Source organism: Homarus americanus, unplaced genomic scaffold (assembly GCF_018991925.1).
Source record: "Homarus americanus isolate GMGI-L3 unplaced genomic scaffold, GMGI_Hamer_2.0 scaffold18732, whole genome shotgun sequence".
NCBI classification, from domain to species: domain Eukaryota; kingdom Metazoa; phylum Arthropoda; class Malacostraca; order Decapoda; family Nephropidae; genus Homarus; species Homarus americanus.
The window spans coordinates 372-20,342 of record NW_024713271.1 but is presented as its reverse complement, the minus strand read 5'-3'; the positions used below and the strand labels follow the sequence as shown (position 1 = coordinate 20,342).

The following is a 19,971-nucleotide window of genomic DNA, read 5'->3' as shown; positions in this document are numbered from 1 at the left end:
AAGATTCTGTTAAACCAAAAAAATTAACCCCTTAAGCTGAATAAAATTGTCTGGCTCTGGCAAAATTAAATATCTTAAGTGGCCTTCCCATAATGAAGAGATTAGTGGAGATAGTCTATGTACCAACCCCTTGTGTGAAGGTTCCTCTCTGTGCTGAATAAAATCATCTGGTGCTAGCCAAATAACATATTCTAAGTGGCATCCATGTAGTGAAGGAGTTGAAGGCTGAATATATATGCACAGTACAGTACTGTAAGTCCTCGCTTAAAGTGGTGGTTCCGTTCCTGAAAACCATGACGTTAACGGAATCAATTTTCCCCAGAAGAAATAGATAAAATATGGGAGTTATGTTCCCCAGCCTCCCTTTACCCCACAAAATACATTACGCATATATAAATTCAATGAAATTTTTATAGAAAATAGTATTTTTGTTCAATCCATAATGCGACGTCTAGCTTTATACCTAGGTAAGTAAATGCCTAGCATTAACTCGCCAGGCCAACATACAGGCAATTAAAACATCTAATAATTACTTAAATACGTAATATTAGGACACGTCGCTACCTGGCATTTAATTGCAATTCTCAAAACCCCCTCCATCACATGCACTGCCACCGTCATCTCTTGCCTTAGAGCGAGCAGTAAACAAAAGTCAACTCTCGAGGGGTGGAGTTGGGTGGGTTGTCGACGTCACATTCTGGACTATATCACAAAAACTTTTTTAGAAAAAAACAGCATTTTGTTCAATCCAGAATGGGACGCCTAGCTTTGAATACACGAGCAGGAGGTGGAGAGGGAGGTGACTTTGTGTATAAGGCTCCGCTAGCTTAGGTCCAGAATATGATTATAAACTATTTGGAATATTTTCCAATATTAGGAACATTTACCGGAAGGTAAAATGTTAATTTACATATCCCAATTAGGATACTCACTTTATTCTGATGAGGAAGAAGGTCCTGGGTGCGGAGATTGACTAGGTGGGGGAGAGGACCACTTTACCCCATAAAATACATTAAGCATATATGAAGTCAATGAAATTTTTATAGAAAATAGTTTATATTATACATCCAAAAAGGTAAATAAACTATTTCATTTTGTATTGTACTCACTGATTGGCGTATATGAAGCAAGTGTGTGGTGGGGAGTGGAGAGGAAGAGGGTGGGAGAGGAGGAGGGTGGCGAGTCACTGAGAGCCGGAGGGTGGTTCCTCCTCCCGCTGACTGGGTGATGCGCCATACAAAGTAGTCCATGGCGTTATACTGAATTGGCGGGACGTTTTCCGAATCAGGGGTATCTAAAGAGTATCGACGTTATAACGAAACAACATTGTCAATTGCAACGTTAAACGTGGACTTACTGTATATGAAACACATTTACTGTATTTCTTAGTTTTAACTTCTCCCCTAATTTCAAATAAAAGCTAATAGGTATTGGTAACTTTATTTTTTCTTTGAATAATATTTGTATTACAATCTAAACAGAAATGTGATAAAATTCATACGAATGCAAATCTATTAAATCTACATAAACTGTCTAAAGTCTATAGTTACAAAACTCCATTTTGCGAATGATTCAAGTATGATACAAAAGAAACTTGATATTAAAATGAATATTACATTCTTATATTCTTAGCATATCATTATACACTTGCCTCCACACTATCTCACGACAAATGTTTAACAAAAAAAAATTAATGCTCTGCTCATGCTTTACATTCTTCATGAACGGGGTCTAATGTCCGAAATTCTCTCCATGTTGGGGGCATGTGGTTATGAAGATGATTACTACACCTCTTGCACACATCAGTGAAGAGAGAAACAAAACTATGCAGCCAGGTCTGTCAAGGAGAAAAAATTCAATCATTGAATAAATTTTTACATATGGTAATCGCTTCAGTCTTTCTGAACTGATTTTAATGCACTTATTACAAAAGGTAATCTTCAATATACAGTATGAGAATTTTTTTTTGTACATTCTATAATACAATTGTACCCAATTATTTGGGAGTACAGTAACACAGCTTGGCCTGGTAAGAGGACTGTCTAACTTGGTAACATGCCAAGTCCACACATTTGTTCACTTCATACACATACACACCCATGCATTTCATTTTTCTTATTTTAAAGCAACATGCCATCTCCAGATATTATTTATTTCTAAATTGCTTTGCAAATAAGTGGGGTATGCTTTTAAATGATATAGTTCAGTCATGATAAATGGACAACAGGGATAATCTGGAAACTCAGGATTAGTCCTTTCCAGGCCCACTAACTGTTCAAAAGTTCCCAGAGGGATAGAGCGTGTCAGAAGGCTCGAGTAATCCTTGATACTTTCATCCCAAACTGGGAAGATGGTTTTGTCATTTACTGTAAAGTACAAGACAGTCAGACCAATCCTTTTCCCTTCTCCTATAGCCTGTTCACTATCACCTATATGTTTTGTGAACTCCCATTCACAATACTGTACCACATTGTCTCCATACAGTACAGTGGTACAAATCTGCGAGGTACAGTACTTGTTTTCTACCCATCTGTTCCCCCTTTCTTTTATCACCATTCATCTCACAACAAAACTGAAGAGCACAGCAAACAGAAGAAGGGACAAAACATTTCCCTGCAGCATACCACTCTCCACACAAGATTCAGGTGAGAGTTGACCATCAACATTAATACATCATCTACTACACCTATTAATATGCCATACTGCATTTCTCTGGTAATCCATTATTTCATAGAGTTCTCCAGAGTGCTGATTGATGCATGCTGTTTAGAGTCTTCTCAAAATTGATGAAAACAATAACAGGGATTGGTTTTCTATACAGTACAGGTTGGACCTCGCTAATCCGGGAAGCTTGGGACCAGACTGGTTCCAGATTTGCAAAAATTCCAAACCACCGAAGCCGAGGTTAAAAAAGGCAAAATAATGCATTAAATGTACTATTACTGTCGAATTTCTTCAGTATAGAAATCTTTTCTAAAATAGTTAATGTCACATGCTTACGTTTTATTGCATTTCAAAAACTTCCACTGCTTGCTGGTCTCTTAAGAGGCATATTTAGGGGTAAATTATAAGTATTTAAAGATAAAATAGTGGCAACAGCCACTAGAAGTGAGCTATGATACCATCCCGAACCATTGAAGCTGCCGGACTATCGGGTCCCAGATTAGCGGGGTCCAACCTGTATTCCACATTCTGCTGTATCATGATTAAGTACAAAGATTTGATCACTGCAGCCCTTTGCTCTCCTAAATCCTGCCTGCTCATATTGAAGATTTGCATCCAGGACAACCCCAATCCACCCAAATGTAGTTGGTACCAATCCCTAAAGTTCAGAAAAGTGAATGCGATCAAGTGCAGTGCCAGTCAACCAGTCTGCTAATGTACCAAAGACTTAGTAGTCAAAGTGCAGTGCCAGCCAAACTGTTTGCACTTCCCCATATTGGCCATCTGGCTAATGTGACACACTTTAATGTTGTAGTGTCAGACACCTCTTGTAAGGTTTGCCCAGTTTTGTGTACAGTACAGTATACACATTTACAATACAGTACATTATACCGTATACAAAACTGTACATAGGACACAATATCACCTCTCAATTACAGTAGATATTTTTCAATTCGTAATTTTGGGTATACAGTATAGTCTCGATTTAAGTGGATTTGGTTTACGCGTTTGGTCATTTACGCGGCACCTTGCCAGACCGACAATTTTTATTTACACGGGTCATTCCATCATTTACGCGGTAAGCGGCGCGGGCAGGGTACGCACAAGGTTGCCCAGTCAACAAAACATTACCGAGTTCTTCACCCGCCACCCACCACAGCCGGCCCAAGTCAGTGATAGTGAGGATATGGACTTTGAGGGGTTTGACAAAGAGGCCCTGCAAGCCTCTGTGGTGGATAGTGATACAGGTGAGGGCCAATAATCTGCCCTCTGCCTCGGAACCAACCCCCCATCCCCGTGTGCCCAGCCATCTCTTCTACTAAATTAAGTGTTAAAAAACCTATTATTGATATTTCTCTTAAGTTTTTTGCAGAATCAGTTACTTAGCAAAATGGCCAGCATGCATATTGGTAATTTTGTAAAATAACTTACAAACAGACTACCTAAACTAACCTAACCTTATGGTTAGGACAGCGCACAGTCCAAAGTTAAAAGAAAACAAAAACAACAGGACCATTTAATTGTGCATCAAGGTACAATAGCCATCCAAACCTAACCTAACCTTATTCCACCATAAGGTTTGGTTAGTTTAGGTTATCTGTTTGTAAGTTATTTTACAAAGTACCAATATGTATGCCGGTCATTTTGCAAAATAACCGATTCTCAAAAAAAAAAAAAAAAAATTAAACTCAAATATTAAATTTTATTCATTTATTTTACTCTTACATGCATACACAATTCTTCATACAGAACATGAAAAAATAATTAAATAAATAAATAAATGATCATCATAAGGTCAAAAACATAGAGAATAAAAATATCTTACGTCCACGGGAGGTTAGTGTGCAAATCATGAGAAGAAAAAGAGGGTGTGGTATTGGGGATCTCAGCCTCCCCCTACCAGACCAAGTTGTGAGCTGTATATTTTTTTATTTTTCAACATAATTTCAGGTAGATATACATTTTTTTCTTTTACTCTGTTACATACACACAATGCGGAAAAAAATAAAAGAAATGATTATCATAAGGTTAAAAACATAAGGGAATAAACATTCCTTACGTCCACGGGAATTAGCGCGCAAATCACGCGAGGAGGAGGAGGAGGAGGAGGGAGTAGCTTTGGGGATCTAAGGCGCTTCAGTTTCCCGTGTCCTGTGTGTAGTGTATTACCGACTGATAAGGAGGTATATTTAAAAATTTTATTTATCAGTATAATTTTTATTTATTCCTCATATTTACTGGTACTACAATATACACGCAACCCTGGTCCCTAATTGCCACAGATAATGAGGAATGTACAGTACTGTATATAAAAAAATATGTTGTGAAAGCTGCCGGCTGGGAACGCATCCCCCCTCTATTACACCGATTCTTATGGGGAAAATTGTCTCAATATTCATAATGACTTTTAGAAATGCATCCTTTGCAACAACCAGGATATTCCTGTACCTGGGTCCTATTTTCAATAATAATTGATCGCTTGAGACTGAAGACAGCAAACCAAGTTATGTGTATGTTGGCTAATACTGTACAGTCTCTCCTCGACTTACGACGGGTTCCGTCCAGACGACCAGGTCGTAAGTCGAAAAGGGGAAAATAATACAGAAATTCTAAAATGAAATACAGTACAGTAAAAGTAATCAATAATGAAAAATGAATAAAGTGTTACTGGGCACTTACCTTTAATGTAGTCAGGTGAAAGCACACGGGGCCTCAATAATTTTTTAATTAAGCATGGAGACTACATTAATTGGATGAAGCAGAGAAGGAGACAGGGACGTCGTATGTCCGGGTTGTCATAAGTTGAATATGCCGTAAGTCAAGGAGAGACTGTACTTATAACTCACAAATATTGACAAACCACACCAAAATGAAAATGTTCATATCATTGGTGAGGTCTGTTTTGGTTTATGGAAGAGAAACACAGTACAACAATGAAACTATATAGTCAGTTTTGGAATTTTAAAAGTAAAACACTCGGGAGAATACTGTGAATAAGATGGCAGGATCTTGTCAGAAAGGAAACCATACGGGAAATTGCAAATGTACTACAGGTATACGTTTAAGAGTGGATGATGAGAGACCACTGTACCTGTAGATGGGGCACATTCTTCGTGTTCAACTAGAGAAAATAATAAGGGAAGCTATGAGGTGGACACCTGTAGGAGCCAAAAGAAGAGGAACAGCGAGACCCACATGGATTTAAAGCATGATGAGAGAGATGGAGGACAACTGGGACGTGGAAGTCCTTTGCGTTGAACAGAGTTGGAGGTGGTAATGGTAATGCTGAGTCAGCTCACTCTGAACTGATGAAAAACTTTAAAAACAAGAATCACTGAGCTTCCATTCATTACACAAATAAGTACTGTACTGTACTTACAAAGAAGGAGCGGATAGACAAGTCAGAAAATCCTGGTGAACAGAAGTTCAACATCGCAGCATTTGCATTGTCGGTCACTTTCTGAAACACTTTGTATTGGGATGGTGTGTACAAGTCAACCTGGGGAAAACAAAATCTGGTCATAATAAAAGTTTCAAGTATTTTGAGTGAAATGTTTTGCATCTGCATTACATTCTGATACTCCAACAAACTTCTGTATTGTATATACAGTACTGTATACATTACCTCTAATGAACCTCTCATAAACTAGGTGCAGTACAATTCATCCTTTGATTACTGGGGGTTTACAAAAAATATTTTCAGCTTTTTTTTTTTTAGATATAATTTATTGATAAGATGGTTAACTCAGCATCAACTAGTGGCATATTCGGATGAACTGTTCTGATTTATCGCACTTTTATACAAGGTATACACTTGGCGTAACACAGTATGTATACTGTATACAAAGATAGGTTGTGAGAGAAATGCAGCCACAGATGGCAGGACAGAAAACAGCACAATTTACATCACTTAAACTGTATACAATACTGTAATACCAATAATACCTATAATAAATTCACTATTTGAGTAATTCTGTCTTATGAGTTAAGTTTTCCTATGAAATCTCAAAAGTCAGAAAAACTTAAAACAACTTATTTTGACAAACCCACCTTTCCATCCTCATCAAGTAATGGTTCATTATATGCTCTCACAACAACCCATTCAATCAATATTCCTTTGAAAGTTACCACAGCCCTCAGCACACGACCCAGAGTCACCTGCAATAAAAATTTGATTTCATCATGTAATGGCAGGTACAGGTACTGAAATATGATGCTATAAATAATTTCATTAGAATAAAATAGTTGTTTCTACACTGCCCCAAATGGGCTGTCTGGTCAAGGTGGCCCACCGTACAGTAAAAAACCCATAATTCGCAATCTTTTTCTGTTGCAAAATATATACAGGTTGTACCTCTCTAATCCGGCATTCTGTGGTCCGGAACGATTTTAGTTTGTCCAATAGGTAGCTTCCAACGACGACATCCTGGAGGTGATAAGGGATCCTGATGTGACTACCGACGACATGGTAGATGATGATGACGTCAGTGAAGAGGCAGGTGGTGCGTCATCCCAAGAAGAACGCCGCTTATCCCATAGTAATGTTAGGGGTGCCATCGAGTGTGTCGAGAAAGCCAAGCTCCTCCTTTCCGACGACCCTGACGCAAACAGGTATGAAATCTTCACTACCCAGCTGTTGCAGACTATGGAGCCGTACATCAAGGTTTATCACGACAACATAAAAACCAGCCGTCAGCAAAGCATAACAGAGTTCTTCGCCTGCAACCCACCACAGCCAGCCCAAGCCAGTGATATTGACAGAGGTAGAGACAGTGATGATGACTTTGAGGGATTTGTCAGGGAGGCCCTGACAAGTGTGGATGACAGTGATGGTGACTCACCTGAGGGCCAGTAGCCTGCCCTCTCCCTCGGAACCAGCCTCCATTCCCATACGCCGACCCATCTCTTCTACTAACGTAAGTGTTAACCCCAACCTTTATTTTTCCTAACTTAACCTTTATTTTTCCTAACCTAACCTTTATTTTTCCTAACCTAACCTCTTCTATATTAATTGTGTGTGCATACCATCATAAATTTAAGATAATATTTTTACTACAACATAGTTGTGTGTCGTCAAAAAGTGGAGTTTGGGGGTCGGCCCGGTCTCTATTTCAATTAATCCCATATGTTATGTTGTTCACTTTACAGGTTTCTCACTTTCCGCGGTACCCTGTAGGTTGAATTAACCGCGTAAAGTGAGGGTTCACTGTATGTATGTATATATATATATATATATATATATATATATATATATATATATATATATATATATATATATATATATATATATATATATATATATATATTGATAAAATCACACTGGAAAATGGAAACAACGGAGTACCTTAGCTTTCGTCTTTATTCAAGACATCTTCAGAGGCAACTGGATTACATGGACAGAGAGAGGCTTAAATATACAGGGTGACCTAAAAACATGGTCAGGTCAAAATGATGACATCCACTAATCCCCACACCAACACACACGTAGAGGAGCTTAAGAGAAGGGTGGTGACGTGACTAGCCAAGTCAGGTCAGAAAAAAGGGACCCACAAAATAACTATCATACATCTAGATCAAAGGTTTTCAAAGCATTTTTAACCTTGGGCCACTGACAAATAAATTTATGCAACATATTATCAGTTTTGAACTGTTGGTGTGGGGATTAGTGGATGTCATCATTTTGACCTGACCTCATGTTTTTAGGTCACCCTGTATATTTAAGCCTTTCTCTGTCCATGTAATCCAGTTGCCTCTGAAGATGTCTTGAATAAAGGCAGCTAAGAGTACTCCGTTGTTTCCATTTTCCCGTGTGATTTTATCAAGATTTATCTTATCCACACGTTTTCATTGTAGTTACATGAAAAAAAAAAAAAAAAATTAATATATATATATATATATATATATATATATATATATAACATATATATATATATATATATATATATATATATATATATATATATATATATATATATATATATATATATATATATATATATATATTTTATATATATATTGGTAATGTCGCATTATTATTTTTTTGTATTGCTGTTGGTGGTACACAGTTTTGTAAGTGTTTGTGGTAGTACAATATTGTTGGTTTTTACTTTTTACTTTTATCCTCTTCGCCACTGATCGGCTTGTTAGCCGCTTGGGCGATCGGTCACGACTCTTTTCCTTTATATTCTTCACCAAAAGGTCGGCTCGCTAGCCGCCCGGGCGATCGGTCACGTCTCTGTCACGCACTGTTGGCAAATACTGGGCATGCACCGGCTCCTGAATGTACCTGAACCCGCTCCAGTGTTGGTCAAGTCTTCTCTTGAAAGAGCTCACACTCGGCGCCGCCACAACACTTTCTGGTAGACTGTTCCAAGAGTTCACAACCCTCACTCCGAAAAAGTTTGCCCTCACGGTTTTCCGGACTTGCGGCTTCTTCAATCTTGAGCTGTGACCCCTTGTGGGGCGAGCGTCCGCCAGCTCCAAGTAAGGACACTCAACTGAGTAGTGCCCCCTGAGATGCTTATAAACCTCAACTAGGTCCCCCCTTGCCCGTCTGTAGTATATGCTAGGCAAGTTCAGGCGCTCCAATCTCTCAGGGTAGCTGAGATGCCGAAGTGCAGGCACCAGTTTGGTGGCCCTCCTTTGAACATTTTCAACCAACTGACAGTCCCTAGCATATCTCAGGGACCAGATGGGGTGACAGTACTTCAGATGGGGAAGCACTTCACTCCTGAAGATCGTCACGAGGGACGGACCGTCTAGATATCTGAACGACCTTCTTATAAGACCCAATAATTTATTTGCCTGATTTACCTTCTTCTCACAATGGCCCGAGAACTTCAGCTCATTGTCAACATACACACCTAGGTCCTTCTCACACAGTCTCAACTAGTAAATTTTCTTCATCCCGTTGGGACATATGGTACGCCTCCTTACCGTTGGTACGCCCCAGGTGCATCCTCTTACACTTCGTGACATTGAATCTCAGCAGCCATTCCTTCGACCATTCCTGGAGCCCACAGAGGTCCCTCTGCAGCTCTTCACAGTCCGCTTGGTTCTTAATTTCCCGAAATAACTTGGCGTCATCGGCAAACATTTGTATGGAGGAGTGTACAACGTCAGGCATATCATTTATGAAACAAACAAACAACAGCTGGCCCAATACACTACCCTGCGGTACCCCACTTGTTACAGGTACAGATGACGATTTCGTGCCATTAATCACCACACATTGCTTGCGGTCATGTAGAAAGTCTTCTATCCACGCTAGGACATTTCCCCGAATTCCGTACCCTTCCAGTTTAATTTTCAGCCTTTCGTGGGGTACACTGTCGAAAGCCTTGGCAAAATCTAGGTAAATATTGTCGATATTACCACCCCGTTCTAGAATATGGGTCCAAATATCCAATACCTTGAGCAATTGTGTCAAGCAAGAGCGCCCCGGCATAAAACCGTGTTGGCAATCTTTTACAAGGTTGTTTCGTAGTAGATGTTCCATCGCTGCATCTCTGATAATACTCTCAAGTACTTTACATATTATGCTGGTCAGGCTCACCGGTCTATAGTTGTTCGTGGAGTGCCTATCGCCCTTCTTGAAGATAGGACTCACATAAGCCACTTTCCATTCACTGGGACCATTTGTTCATCCAGGCATTTACAAAACAGAATCTTCAGGGGCTCTGCAAGCTCGTTGCACAGCTCCCTTAGCACTCTAGGATGCACCATGTCAGGTCCAGGACTCTTATGGACCTTTAGCCTGGACAGTTTATTTCTAATACCCTCTTCTGTGAACACAATGTGGGTCAGTGCTGTGTCGAACCGTCTGTCCTCAAACGCAGGAAGGTTAGTTGCATCCTCTCTTGTGAACACTGAGGAAAAGAAGCTGTTCAATGCCTCAGCTTTATCCTGGTCAGAATCTGCGTAACTACCATCTTCAAGCCTCAGGTCTGATACTCTTACTCGCGTTTTCAATTTCGACTTTGCATAGTGGTAAAACGCCTTTGGGTTTGACTTGACCTCGCGTGCAACCAGCCTTTGGAACTCCTTTTCAGCCCTCCTACACTCTATCTTTGCTTGGTTTCTGGCTCTTGCATACATCCTCCTGTCTTGCTCATCGTTTGACCAACCCACGTCTTGAATTTCTGGGTTTTCTTCTTAATTTTGTCGACCGCCGCATGGTTCATGTGTAGGGATCCCCTCGTATTCCTAGAAGCACTGGGTTTGGTCTTGGGTATATATTTATCGATCAAATGGGTCATTTTACTAGTTATGATATTCAGCGTAGTGTCTGCGTTCTTGTACCTTAATAAGTCAGGCCAGTTGATACCTCTCATCTCTTCCCTCATCCCATTGTAATTTCCCTTGTAATATTTGCACCTTGGCCTGGCCTTATCTTGAACTAGGTAACAGTTAAATCTGAATGACAACACTGTATGGTGACTGGTGCCAACTGGGGCAAGGTGTTCCAGTTTGGCCACCATACCCTCCTCGTTTGTTATGATGAGGTCAAGTGGCTTGGGTGTTTGTTCCCCTCTGTAATGTGTCGGGTCTCTCACATGTTGGAACAGAAAATTATCTCTCAGAGTTTCTACAAAAAGAGTAGCAGGATTATTCAAGTCATTCGGGGTTGACTCGTTTCTCCAGTCGATGTCGCCATAGTTAAAGTCCCCCATGATAAGGAGGTGGCTGGGGTTGAGCATCGCCGCATTGTTTATTAAGGTTCTTAAGTTCCTTTGATTTAGTGAGCCACAGTTCGGGGATCTGTAGATACACCCGACGATAAGTAAGTCCCCTCCCTTTAATTTAATTTTACACCACTTGGACTCTTCAAAGACATCCTCTCCCTGTACCCTCGCCTGGCTGGCTCTAAGGTCTTGCCTAGCGTAGATAACCACACCCCTCCTGCAGGATTCTTGAGTTAGGTTCGTAAATGAGTCATATCCAGCAATACTGAACTCACATTCCTCTGGGTCGATTCTCCTGTTCTTGTACAACAGTTCTACAACTCCTACAATATCTGGTTGGTGTACTCTTAGTAGTGTTTCAAACTCCTCCCTCTTATCCAGGAACGTGTCGGTATTAGTGTACATGACATTCAAGCCAGAATTTGTTCTCGGTAACGTCTCTGCTCTTAGTAATAAACCCGCTCCACCCACATTCTCAGAAGCTGCAGCATTTGCTAAGTACACTGTATTTTGCAGGGTGTGTGAGGTGTTCATGGTTTTTGTTAGCGATGTTGTGCTCTCAGGGCATTTGAAGACAGTGCACTAGTCCCAGCCATTCAGCTGTAACTTGGGCATGCATCCTTCCCATGCAGCTATTGCCTAAAGATCTGTGATTCAGTTCATTTTAGTTGCTGGTTGGGATTTGGGAGGCATAACCTTTCCAATGCCATCTCTCTCTCTTAAATGGCATGGTCTGTTCTGTTCTGTTCTGATAATTACTCTTAGTATCGTATCATTCTCTTTATCTGTGAATTATTTCAATGTTTTCAGAAAAACTGACAAGGCACAAGATAAAAAACATTTTTCTTTGTCCGCTGCACAAGAACACACACCACACCTTGGCAGGTCAGGCAATAGTAGTGAAAAGTTTTGGCAGAAAATTACCATGTGGATCCATTACATTATGTATACAGCATTACATTAGTTCTTTATGCATGTACAATGCATATGTTTTAGGTAATATAGTGTTAAGTAGTTTGATCACACCAACAAGCTTCATGGCAAAGTCTGATTCTAGTGCCAAGGAAAATTGCCAATATTCTGTCTCTGATACAAAATATGCCTTAAAATGTTCATGACACCTTGTTTAGGAATATATAGAAAGTTAGATTTAGTTGGAGAAGATATGGTTTACTTTAGGTTAGCCAGTCTGTTGTCATATGGTGTGGATGTTGGTTTGGCTTCCAACTGGATGGTAGTAATGTGTTACGAAGTTCTCATCCTTCTGAGTGATTACAAATTAAGATGATGTTCACTTATCCAACTGAGAAATGGTGGCATGTAGATGGAGTTCAGTCATCCAGCTCATTCATAGTAGAGTATAGACCATTCAGTTGGGTGACGTATGCAAATGATCTTCAGTCATTCAGTTAGTTGAAGATGACTTGCTGATAAATACATGGGGTTCAGTCATCTAATTGGGTAAGGGCTGCTGCTGCACGACTGACCCAGTGGTGGCATGGGAGGGAGGAAGGCAGGATCAAATCAAGGATATAATTGGAGGAATGTCCTGTGGTGGAGAGTGTGCCACTCCGCTCGCTGGTGCGGTACACAGGGCAGTGGTACATGCCTTTCTCTTCTGCCTGGTCTTCATATTTACAGCTCACACCTGCAGACAACGCTATGAAAATCTTCAGGCAATTTGATGATGTATAAAAATAAGTAGTTTATGAATCAACTTTCTTCCAATTAGTCCAGATTATCGAGAGTTTGTTGGTATTCACTAAGCTGAATCATTCTACTTCAGTATCTGAGTGATGTATTTTTGTGCAAATAAGTTCAGGACAATATACGAGTGTGGCTAATCTAAATAAAACATCAGTTAGCAGAAATGTCATTAACATCTCACTCATCAAAATTTGTGAATCATAAGTTATAAGTTCTTGGTTACATATTCCTTCAAAAGATTTTGGTTATGTAACTAATGACAGTATCTTAACAAACTGCTCAAAAATTATTTTAATTTTATGTTCACTTGTAATGAACATTCCCTTCGTGTTTCATGCAAAGAAGTCACGAGTGTTTATTTTTGGTAAGCTCCACTAAGTGTATTAAATATCAATAATATGATTTATTTAAAATTTGACATACCATACCAGTAGTCTTATCTCAAAATCTAAAGGAGTAAAGATTTTCTTTTTGCTGTGAATAAAGTTGTCACCAAGATATATTTGCCGATATAAACTAAAACATATACGTATACCACTTAATTTACATTTAAATCCACTGAGAACAGGAATAACTGGTGTATAAAAATAATCCAGTCATTTAACAATTTGCAGAAAAAAATTGTCTACTGTATTCTAGGTTATATCCATTCAATAGTTTCAAATAGTTTGAAATCTAGGTTTTATTATAAAGTACATAAACCAAATTTCATTTTGTAAATAGTATACTGACATATCATTACTTTTGACATGGAGCAATTTTCAGGTACCCATAAAATCTTAACCAATGATATGGTTAAATCACCTTGATGAGAATACCTGATCTGACTCAGTGATAAAGAAAATTTAATTGAACATGTAGGGCAAGGTAAAGGAATGAGTAAAGAGAAGGTGTGTTGGGGGCACATACCCTCATGGTGTGACATGTCTGGGAGGGCAGCAGGTTGGAAAAGGATGATAGGTAACTGGTCATGTAGCTGCTTGGCTGACATCTCCGCCAAGCAATGTTGTTCACGATCCCAGCGTGCACCTTCCAGGAAGAAGCCCTGCACAAGAGCACATTGGTATTAAGGGGCTGCATGTTGGGTGTAGAAAACTCTTCTGCCATACTGCTTTGTCTGTCATACTGGAATGACATGGGTATAACCCAATTGACTGTTTGACATATCATGCATACTGATCTTGGTTATTTTACCTGACCTATAATATACCTGCCCAGGCAACCTCACTTGCCTGGTATTCTAACAAAGATGCCCTCACTTGTCTTTGTCCTGCTTATTAGGTGTATAGCTTAAATATCTAAATCCTCTCCCAGCTTTGCGCAGTGGCAATATCGTAACCAATGAGTTTTATCCAAGGTGTGTTACTGTGTAAAGCTCGACTATCTGCTAATACTATTGGGAAAAATTTATCTAGCAATCAACCCTACCCTTATTATTAAGAGCCCAACCCCTGAACCCCTACTTATTCTATTCTAATATTATTTTCTAATCTATCATCCTACTAACCCATGTCTAGGTGCCTCCCTAGACGCCTCCCTGTGCTTGGCGAGGGATGACCTGGTAGATGACGTCATCAGATTCATGACTTTGGCTCTGTGAGTCATTCTCGTTGTCTTCCTTTTCCTGCTGTTCAGTTGGGACTTTCACCGTCTGGAAAGTGAAGAAAAAAAATTGTTGGCCTACATAAAAGGTAACGGGTAGTGAGGGATGGGGTTGAAGACCAGATCACAGCTGAACCGAGTCACTAATCAAGGCACATTTAACTTATTTTACTTTTATCCTCTTCACCACTGATTGGCTCGTTAGCCGCTTGGGTGATCGGTCACGTCTCTGTTACTTTCCCTTTTCTTTTATCCTCTTCACCACTGATCGGCTCGTTAGCCGCTTTGGCGATCGGTCACGTCTCTGTTACGCACTGTTGGCAAGTACTGGGCATGCACCAGCCCCTGAATGTACCTGAACCTGCTCCAGTGTTGGTCAAGTCTTGTCTAGAAAGAGCTCACACTCTGTGCCATCACAACACTTTCTGGTAGATTGTTCCAAGAGTTAACATCTCTCACTCCGAAAAAGTTTGCCCTCACAGTTTTCTGGACTTGCGGCTTCTTCAATCTTGAGCTGTGACCCCTTGTGAACTGATCTGCCAGCTCCAAGTAAGGACACTCGACTTAGTGCCCCCTGAGAGGTTTATACACCTCAATTAGGTCTCCCCTTGCCCGTCTGTAGTATAAGCTAGGCAGTTCAGGCGCTCCAATCACTCAGGGTAGCTGAGGTGCCGAAGTGCAGGCACCAGTCTGGTGGCCCTCCTTTAAACATTTTCAATCAACTGACAGTCCGTAGCATATATCGGGGACCAGACAGGGTGACAGTACTCCAGATGGGGAAGCACTTCACTCTTGAAGATCGTTACGAGGGACGGAATGTCTAGATATCTTAACGACCTTCTTATAAGATCCAATAATTTATTTGCCTGATTTACCTTCTTCTCGCAATGGCCCGAGAACTTTAGCTCATTGTCAACATACACACCTAGGTCCTTCTCACATTCAGTCTCAAATAGTGCAGTTTCTTCATCCCGTTGGGACATATGATACGCCTCCTTACCGTTGGTACGCCCCAGGTGCATCCTCTCACACTTCGTGACATTGAATTTCAGCAGCCATTTCTTCAACCATTCTCGGAGCCCACAGAGGTCCTTCTGCAGCTCTTCACAGTCTGCTTGGTTCTTGCTTTCCTGAAATAACTTGGCGTCATCGGCAAACATTTGTATGTAGGAGTGTACAATGTCAGGCATGTCATTTATGAAACAAACAACAGCAGGCCCAGTACACTGCCCTGTGGTACCCCACTTGTGACAGGTACAGATGATGATTTCGTGCCATTAATCACCACACACTGCTTGCGGTCATGTAGAAGGTCATCTATCTACACTAGGACATTTCCCAGAATTCCGTACCCTTCCAGTTTGATTTTCAGCCTTAATAAATTATAATTTCTGTAAAACATTTTTTGTTCTATATCACAATTTTTGTGTTGAAATTTTTTATAATTTATCCCAGGGTTTCAATTGTTTTCTTATTTTGACAACACAACATACATATATCATTTCTCACTCTCAATATTTTTTTAATTATTTTTATTTTTTTATTTATGGTTCTATTATTATTACAGTATTTATAATTTTTATTATTATTAATTTATTATATCCCTCCCCCCCCCCCAGGCCTTGATGTGGGTCATTAAAAATTACCTGTGCCCGGGTGGGCAAATGACCATAAAAAAAAACTTTTTTTTTCTAAAAAAGCAGTTTTTGTGATATAGTCCAGAATGCAACATCTAGCTTTATACCTACGTATGTTAATGCCTAGCAATAACTCGCCAAGCCAACATATAGGCAATTAAAACAAATAATAATTACTTAATACATAATATTAGGACACGTCGCTACCTGGCATTTAATTGCAGGTTATATCCCAAATATAGAGGTCATAATTTACAAAATGAGTACTATGGGCGAATTTCCGCAATCTGAGTTTCTGTAACGTAAGAGATACCTGTAAAATAACTATGTAACTTGAACCAGGTCTTAAACTAACCAGGGTTTTAAATATGAATCATCGTAATTCAAGGCTTTCCTTTACCCTGAAATTTATTTTATTTTTTTGAGCACTCCAAGAAAAATCTCTCCGTTCTGGGCATTCAAACAAATTTCCGAAAAATTGCATCGTGCATCGGCATGTGCCGAGCATATGGGTGGGTAGACTCAAAATGTTCGTGAGCTATGATTGGCTACTACTCTGTACCTGTACTGTCATATGACTGCATGGGATGCCTAAAATTGGCTGATGTATCTTGCAGTCTATCTCCTCAAACTCTAGCATCATGAGAGTAGTAGCTTGTTTGCTCACAAACTGTGTTGTGCAGTACTGTACCAGCATATAATCAGCCAAGACTACCATTTAAATAGTGTTAATTAAGAGATATTGATATTGGTTTCTAGGTTTTTAGAAAAAAAATTGCTTTATTTTGCAGGGTCAGGTGTGTGTGTGAGTAGTAATACGCAGTCAGATGCGCTAGTGCCAGTTCATAATGTAAATAATGTTAGTGTGAAGCAATAAAACTGTATCTCTAATCACTGTTATGAATAAATTAGACATACATAAGTTAAAAAAGTGATAAAATTAGGTGAGTGGAACAGTGAAGATATAAATCCACGAGTAGAAAACATGACGATGTAGCAACATGGTAATTTATGCCACACAGCCACAAACCCTATGCTTCATACTTCCCATCCTGCAAACTCCAAAATGGTGAGTACAGCCAAAATTAGTGTTGTTCTAAAGTTTCATATACCAAATTGCATCTTTTAAGTCCTCCCCCAAATTTTTAGACGACCAGGGGTGACATTTAACATTCCAGAACCCGACCAAGTATGGATCAAGTGTTAATGTGTGTATCATTACCGGGTAAGTGTTTTGGAATGCTTACTATAAAATGTGTGATATCTCTGTATGTATTTTGTAGCAAAAAACATATGATACTGAAATCTTAGTGCTTCAGTGTTATGTTCATACCATTGAGTGTTTTGGATTGATTACAGTCCAGTTAGTAACCAGAAAAGGGTTCAGGTTCCAACAAAACTAAAGCCATAACACATGATTGGTTGGTACCATTTTTCTTAAAATAATGCATTACAATGATATTACTGTACAGGTGCTCCTCTACTTAAGAACATTCAACTTACAAACTTTCAGAGATACAAACACCATCACTGAGGGGGGGTTACCTGCCAGAACAGGTGTTTAATGTGGATGAGACTGGACTATTTTGAAGAAAATTCCAGATAGAACAAACATTACCTAAGAGGAGAAGAGTGAGCCAGGTTTTAAAGCTGTATTAAAGGGTATAGCTGTACTATATATCCATAATATTTTCATTTTTTACAATATATTTGGTATCTACAAGAGCAAAGATGGACTTACAAGCAAGCCTCAGGAACGTAACACGTTCGTAAGTTGAGGAGTACCTGTAGTATGTAACAGTAAGTGAGGTAGTAAATCTGATGACAAGATAGCCACAATTATTTAGGCTGCTTGTACAGATGGGGCTTGTGTAACTTCCAACTTCTATTTATTTTTTCTGGAAGTAGGATGACTCCAGAAGGCTGCACCTTAATTGTTTGAGCCGTGTTAATCACCCTGTTTGAATATAGGGTATGCCATTTTCCTTTGTCTATTAGCATACCTGTCATCTTGGTAAGATTTATCCTTCTCCTTTCATGATCTTGCTACCTTTTCCCTCCTTATTCAGTTCCTTCTTCATCCTTCTACCACTTGTTATCTTGTCATCCTTCCTTATCTATTTCTGCTTGTACCTGGTCTCTCTTCCTTCATTATTTATCAAGCTCTTCCCTCTCTGTTATGTGGTTCTCTTTTGATAACTAATCTTTCATTTCCCATTCTGTCTTCACCATCCTCATAGTCCAATTCTTACCAAGACAGCCTTTTAGTTTACCTGACTCTACTCTTCATCCTTTCCTGAATACTCCCTTCCACTTAATCTGGTTTATCTCTCTCTCTCTCTCTCTCTCTCTCTGATTTATTACTTACTTTCCCTTCCTTCCTTCCTTCAATCCCTGTACTAAAGTTATTAGCCTGGCATTTGATATCTGTTTCTGCATTTTGTTACCTGGTCACCCTCCTTCTTGAGCTGGGGGGAGTCGTTATCGTAAGGAAGCGATTCGTTGTCTTCGAGGTCAGTGTCGAGGGGGTAGTACTGCCCCTGCACATTTGGCGTGGGCAGCCGCTCGATCACCACTGGCAACTCCACGAAGTTGGGTCTGATACATTCCTGGATGATATCTTCCACCTCCTTTTCCATTACCTGTTGGTGTAAATGCATATGGAGTATACAGTGAGTATGCTGTCAGTACAAAATTATTACACAACCTATGATAAATGAGATTAAATTTTATATAATTTACAGTACTGTACTTTACTGAAGCAGCAATGTACATAAATGACTAGAGAGCATGTCAGTGAGTGATATTTGGGGAAGCATATGCTGCTGCTGCTGGTGGGTGATGCTAGATTTTTAGTGACGGGTAAACCAGATAGAAATTTGGGACTTGATGGTTGAAGGGAAGTACCATAATAGAACACATCTGATACTGTAATAAGAATTCATGAATGACATCCAATTTCTGAGAGAACCTGTGTGTGTGTCTGATCTTGATTCTGGTTTCAGGCATTACATTGAGAAAAGGCTTGAATGAACATATATTGCTATGGTAGCTATATCATCTGCTGTGGTAGGCATACAGGGGCAGTACAGTATTGTCAATATGTGTTTGCTGTAGTAGGCATACAGGGGCAGTATTGTCATCATGTGACAGCTGTAGTAGGCATGCAGGAGCAGTATTGTCATCATGTGACAGCTGTAGTAGGCATGCAGGAGCAGTATTGTCATCATGTGTCTGCCCTTGGTAGGCACTGAGTAATATTGCACTAAAACAAATGTAAGTTTATTTTTACCTCCACCTTTTTGGATAGTTAGATTGGCCACCTTTGTCTTTACCCAATGACAAATGGTGTCAAAGAAGTCAAGAACATGTCACAACAAGGCAAAAATTACCCACATGAGCTGTTCAAATGGACTTGAGACTGGCAAATGGTCTTTAACATTACAAAATGCAAGTCCCTTCACACTTTCCTGATTCTGTCAATAAGGAGAAAGATCTTGGTGTTGTGATAAGTCATTCAATGAAGGTGGCACAACAAGTAACTCCAGCAGTGAGAAAAGCAAATTGAGATTTGGGAATTATAAATGTACCTTTGAATATACAGGTAATGATAGAAAAATTCTCCTTGAACTATACAACTCTCAAGTATGTCCCAGTCTGGATTACTGCGTACAAGC

General features: G+C 39.7%; 1 protein-coding gene and 1 long non-coding RNA gene across 2 annotated transcripts; both read right to left on the bottom strand.

Moving 5' to 3' along the window:
• Positions 1–1,426: 1,426 nt before the first annotated feature.
• Positions 1,427–12,387, bottom strand: LOC121871582 (mediator of RNA polymerase II transcription subunit 27-like). The gene is made up of 4 exons (XM_042374008.1): positions 12,379–12,387; positions 6,715–6,867; positions 6,044–6,163; positions 1,427–1,837 (listed from the first exon to the last, which is right to left on the bottom strand). The coding sequence occupies exons 1-4, from the start codon at positions 12,385–12,387 to the stop codon at positions 1,703–1,705; spliced, it is 417 nt and encodes a 138-aa protein (XP_042229942.1). The 3' UTR covers positions 1,427–1,702.
• A 110-nt stretch (positions 12,388–12,497) lies between these two features.
• LOC121871595 lies at positions 12,498–19,032 on the bottom strand. The gene is made up of 4 exons (XR_006089911.1): positions 18,742–19,032; positions 14,563–14,706; positions 13,965–14,100; positions 12,498–12,996 (listed from the first exon to the last, which is right to left on the bottom strand). It is a non-coding gene; the product is annotated as an uncharacterized LOC121871595 (long non-coding RNA).
• Between the last annotated feature and the right edge of the window lie 939 nt (positions 19,033–19,971).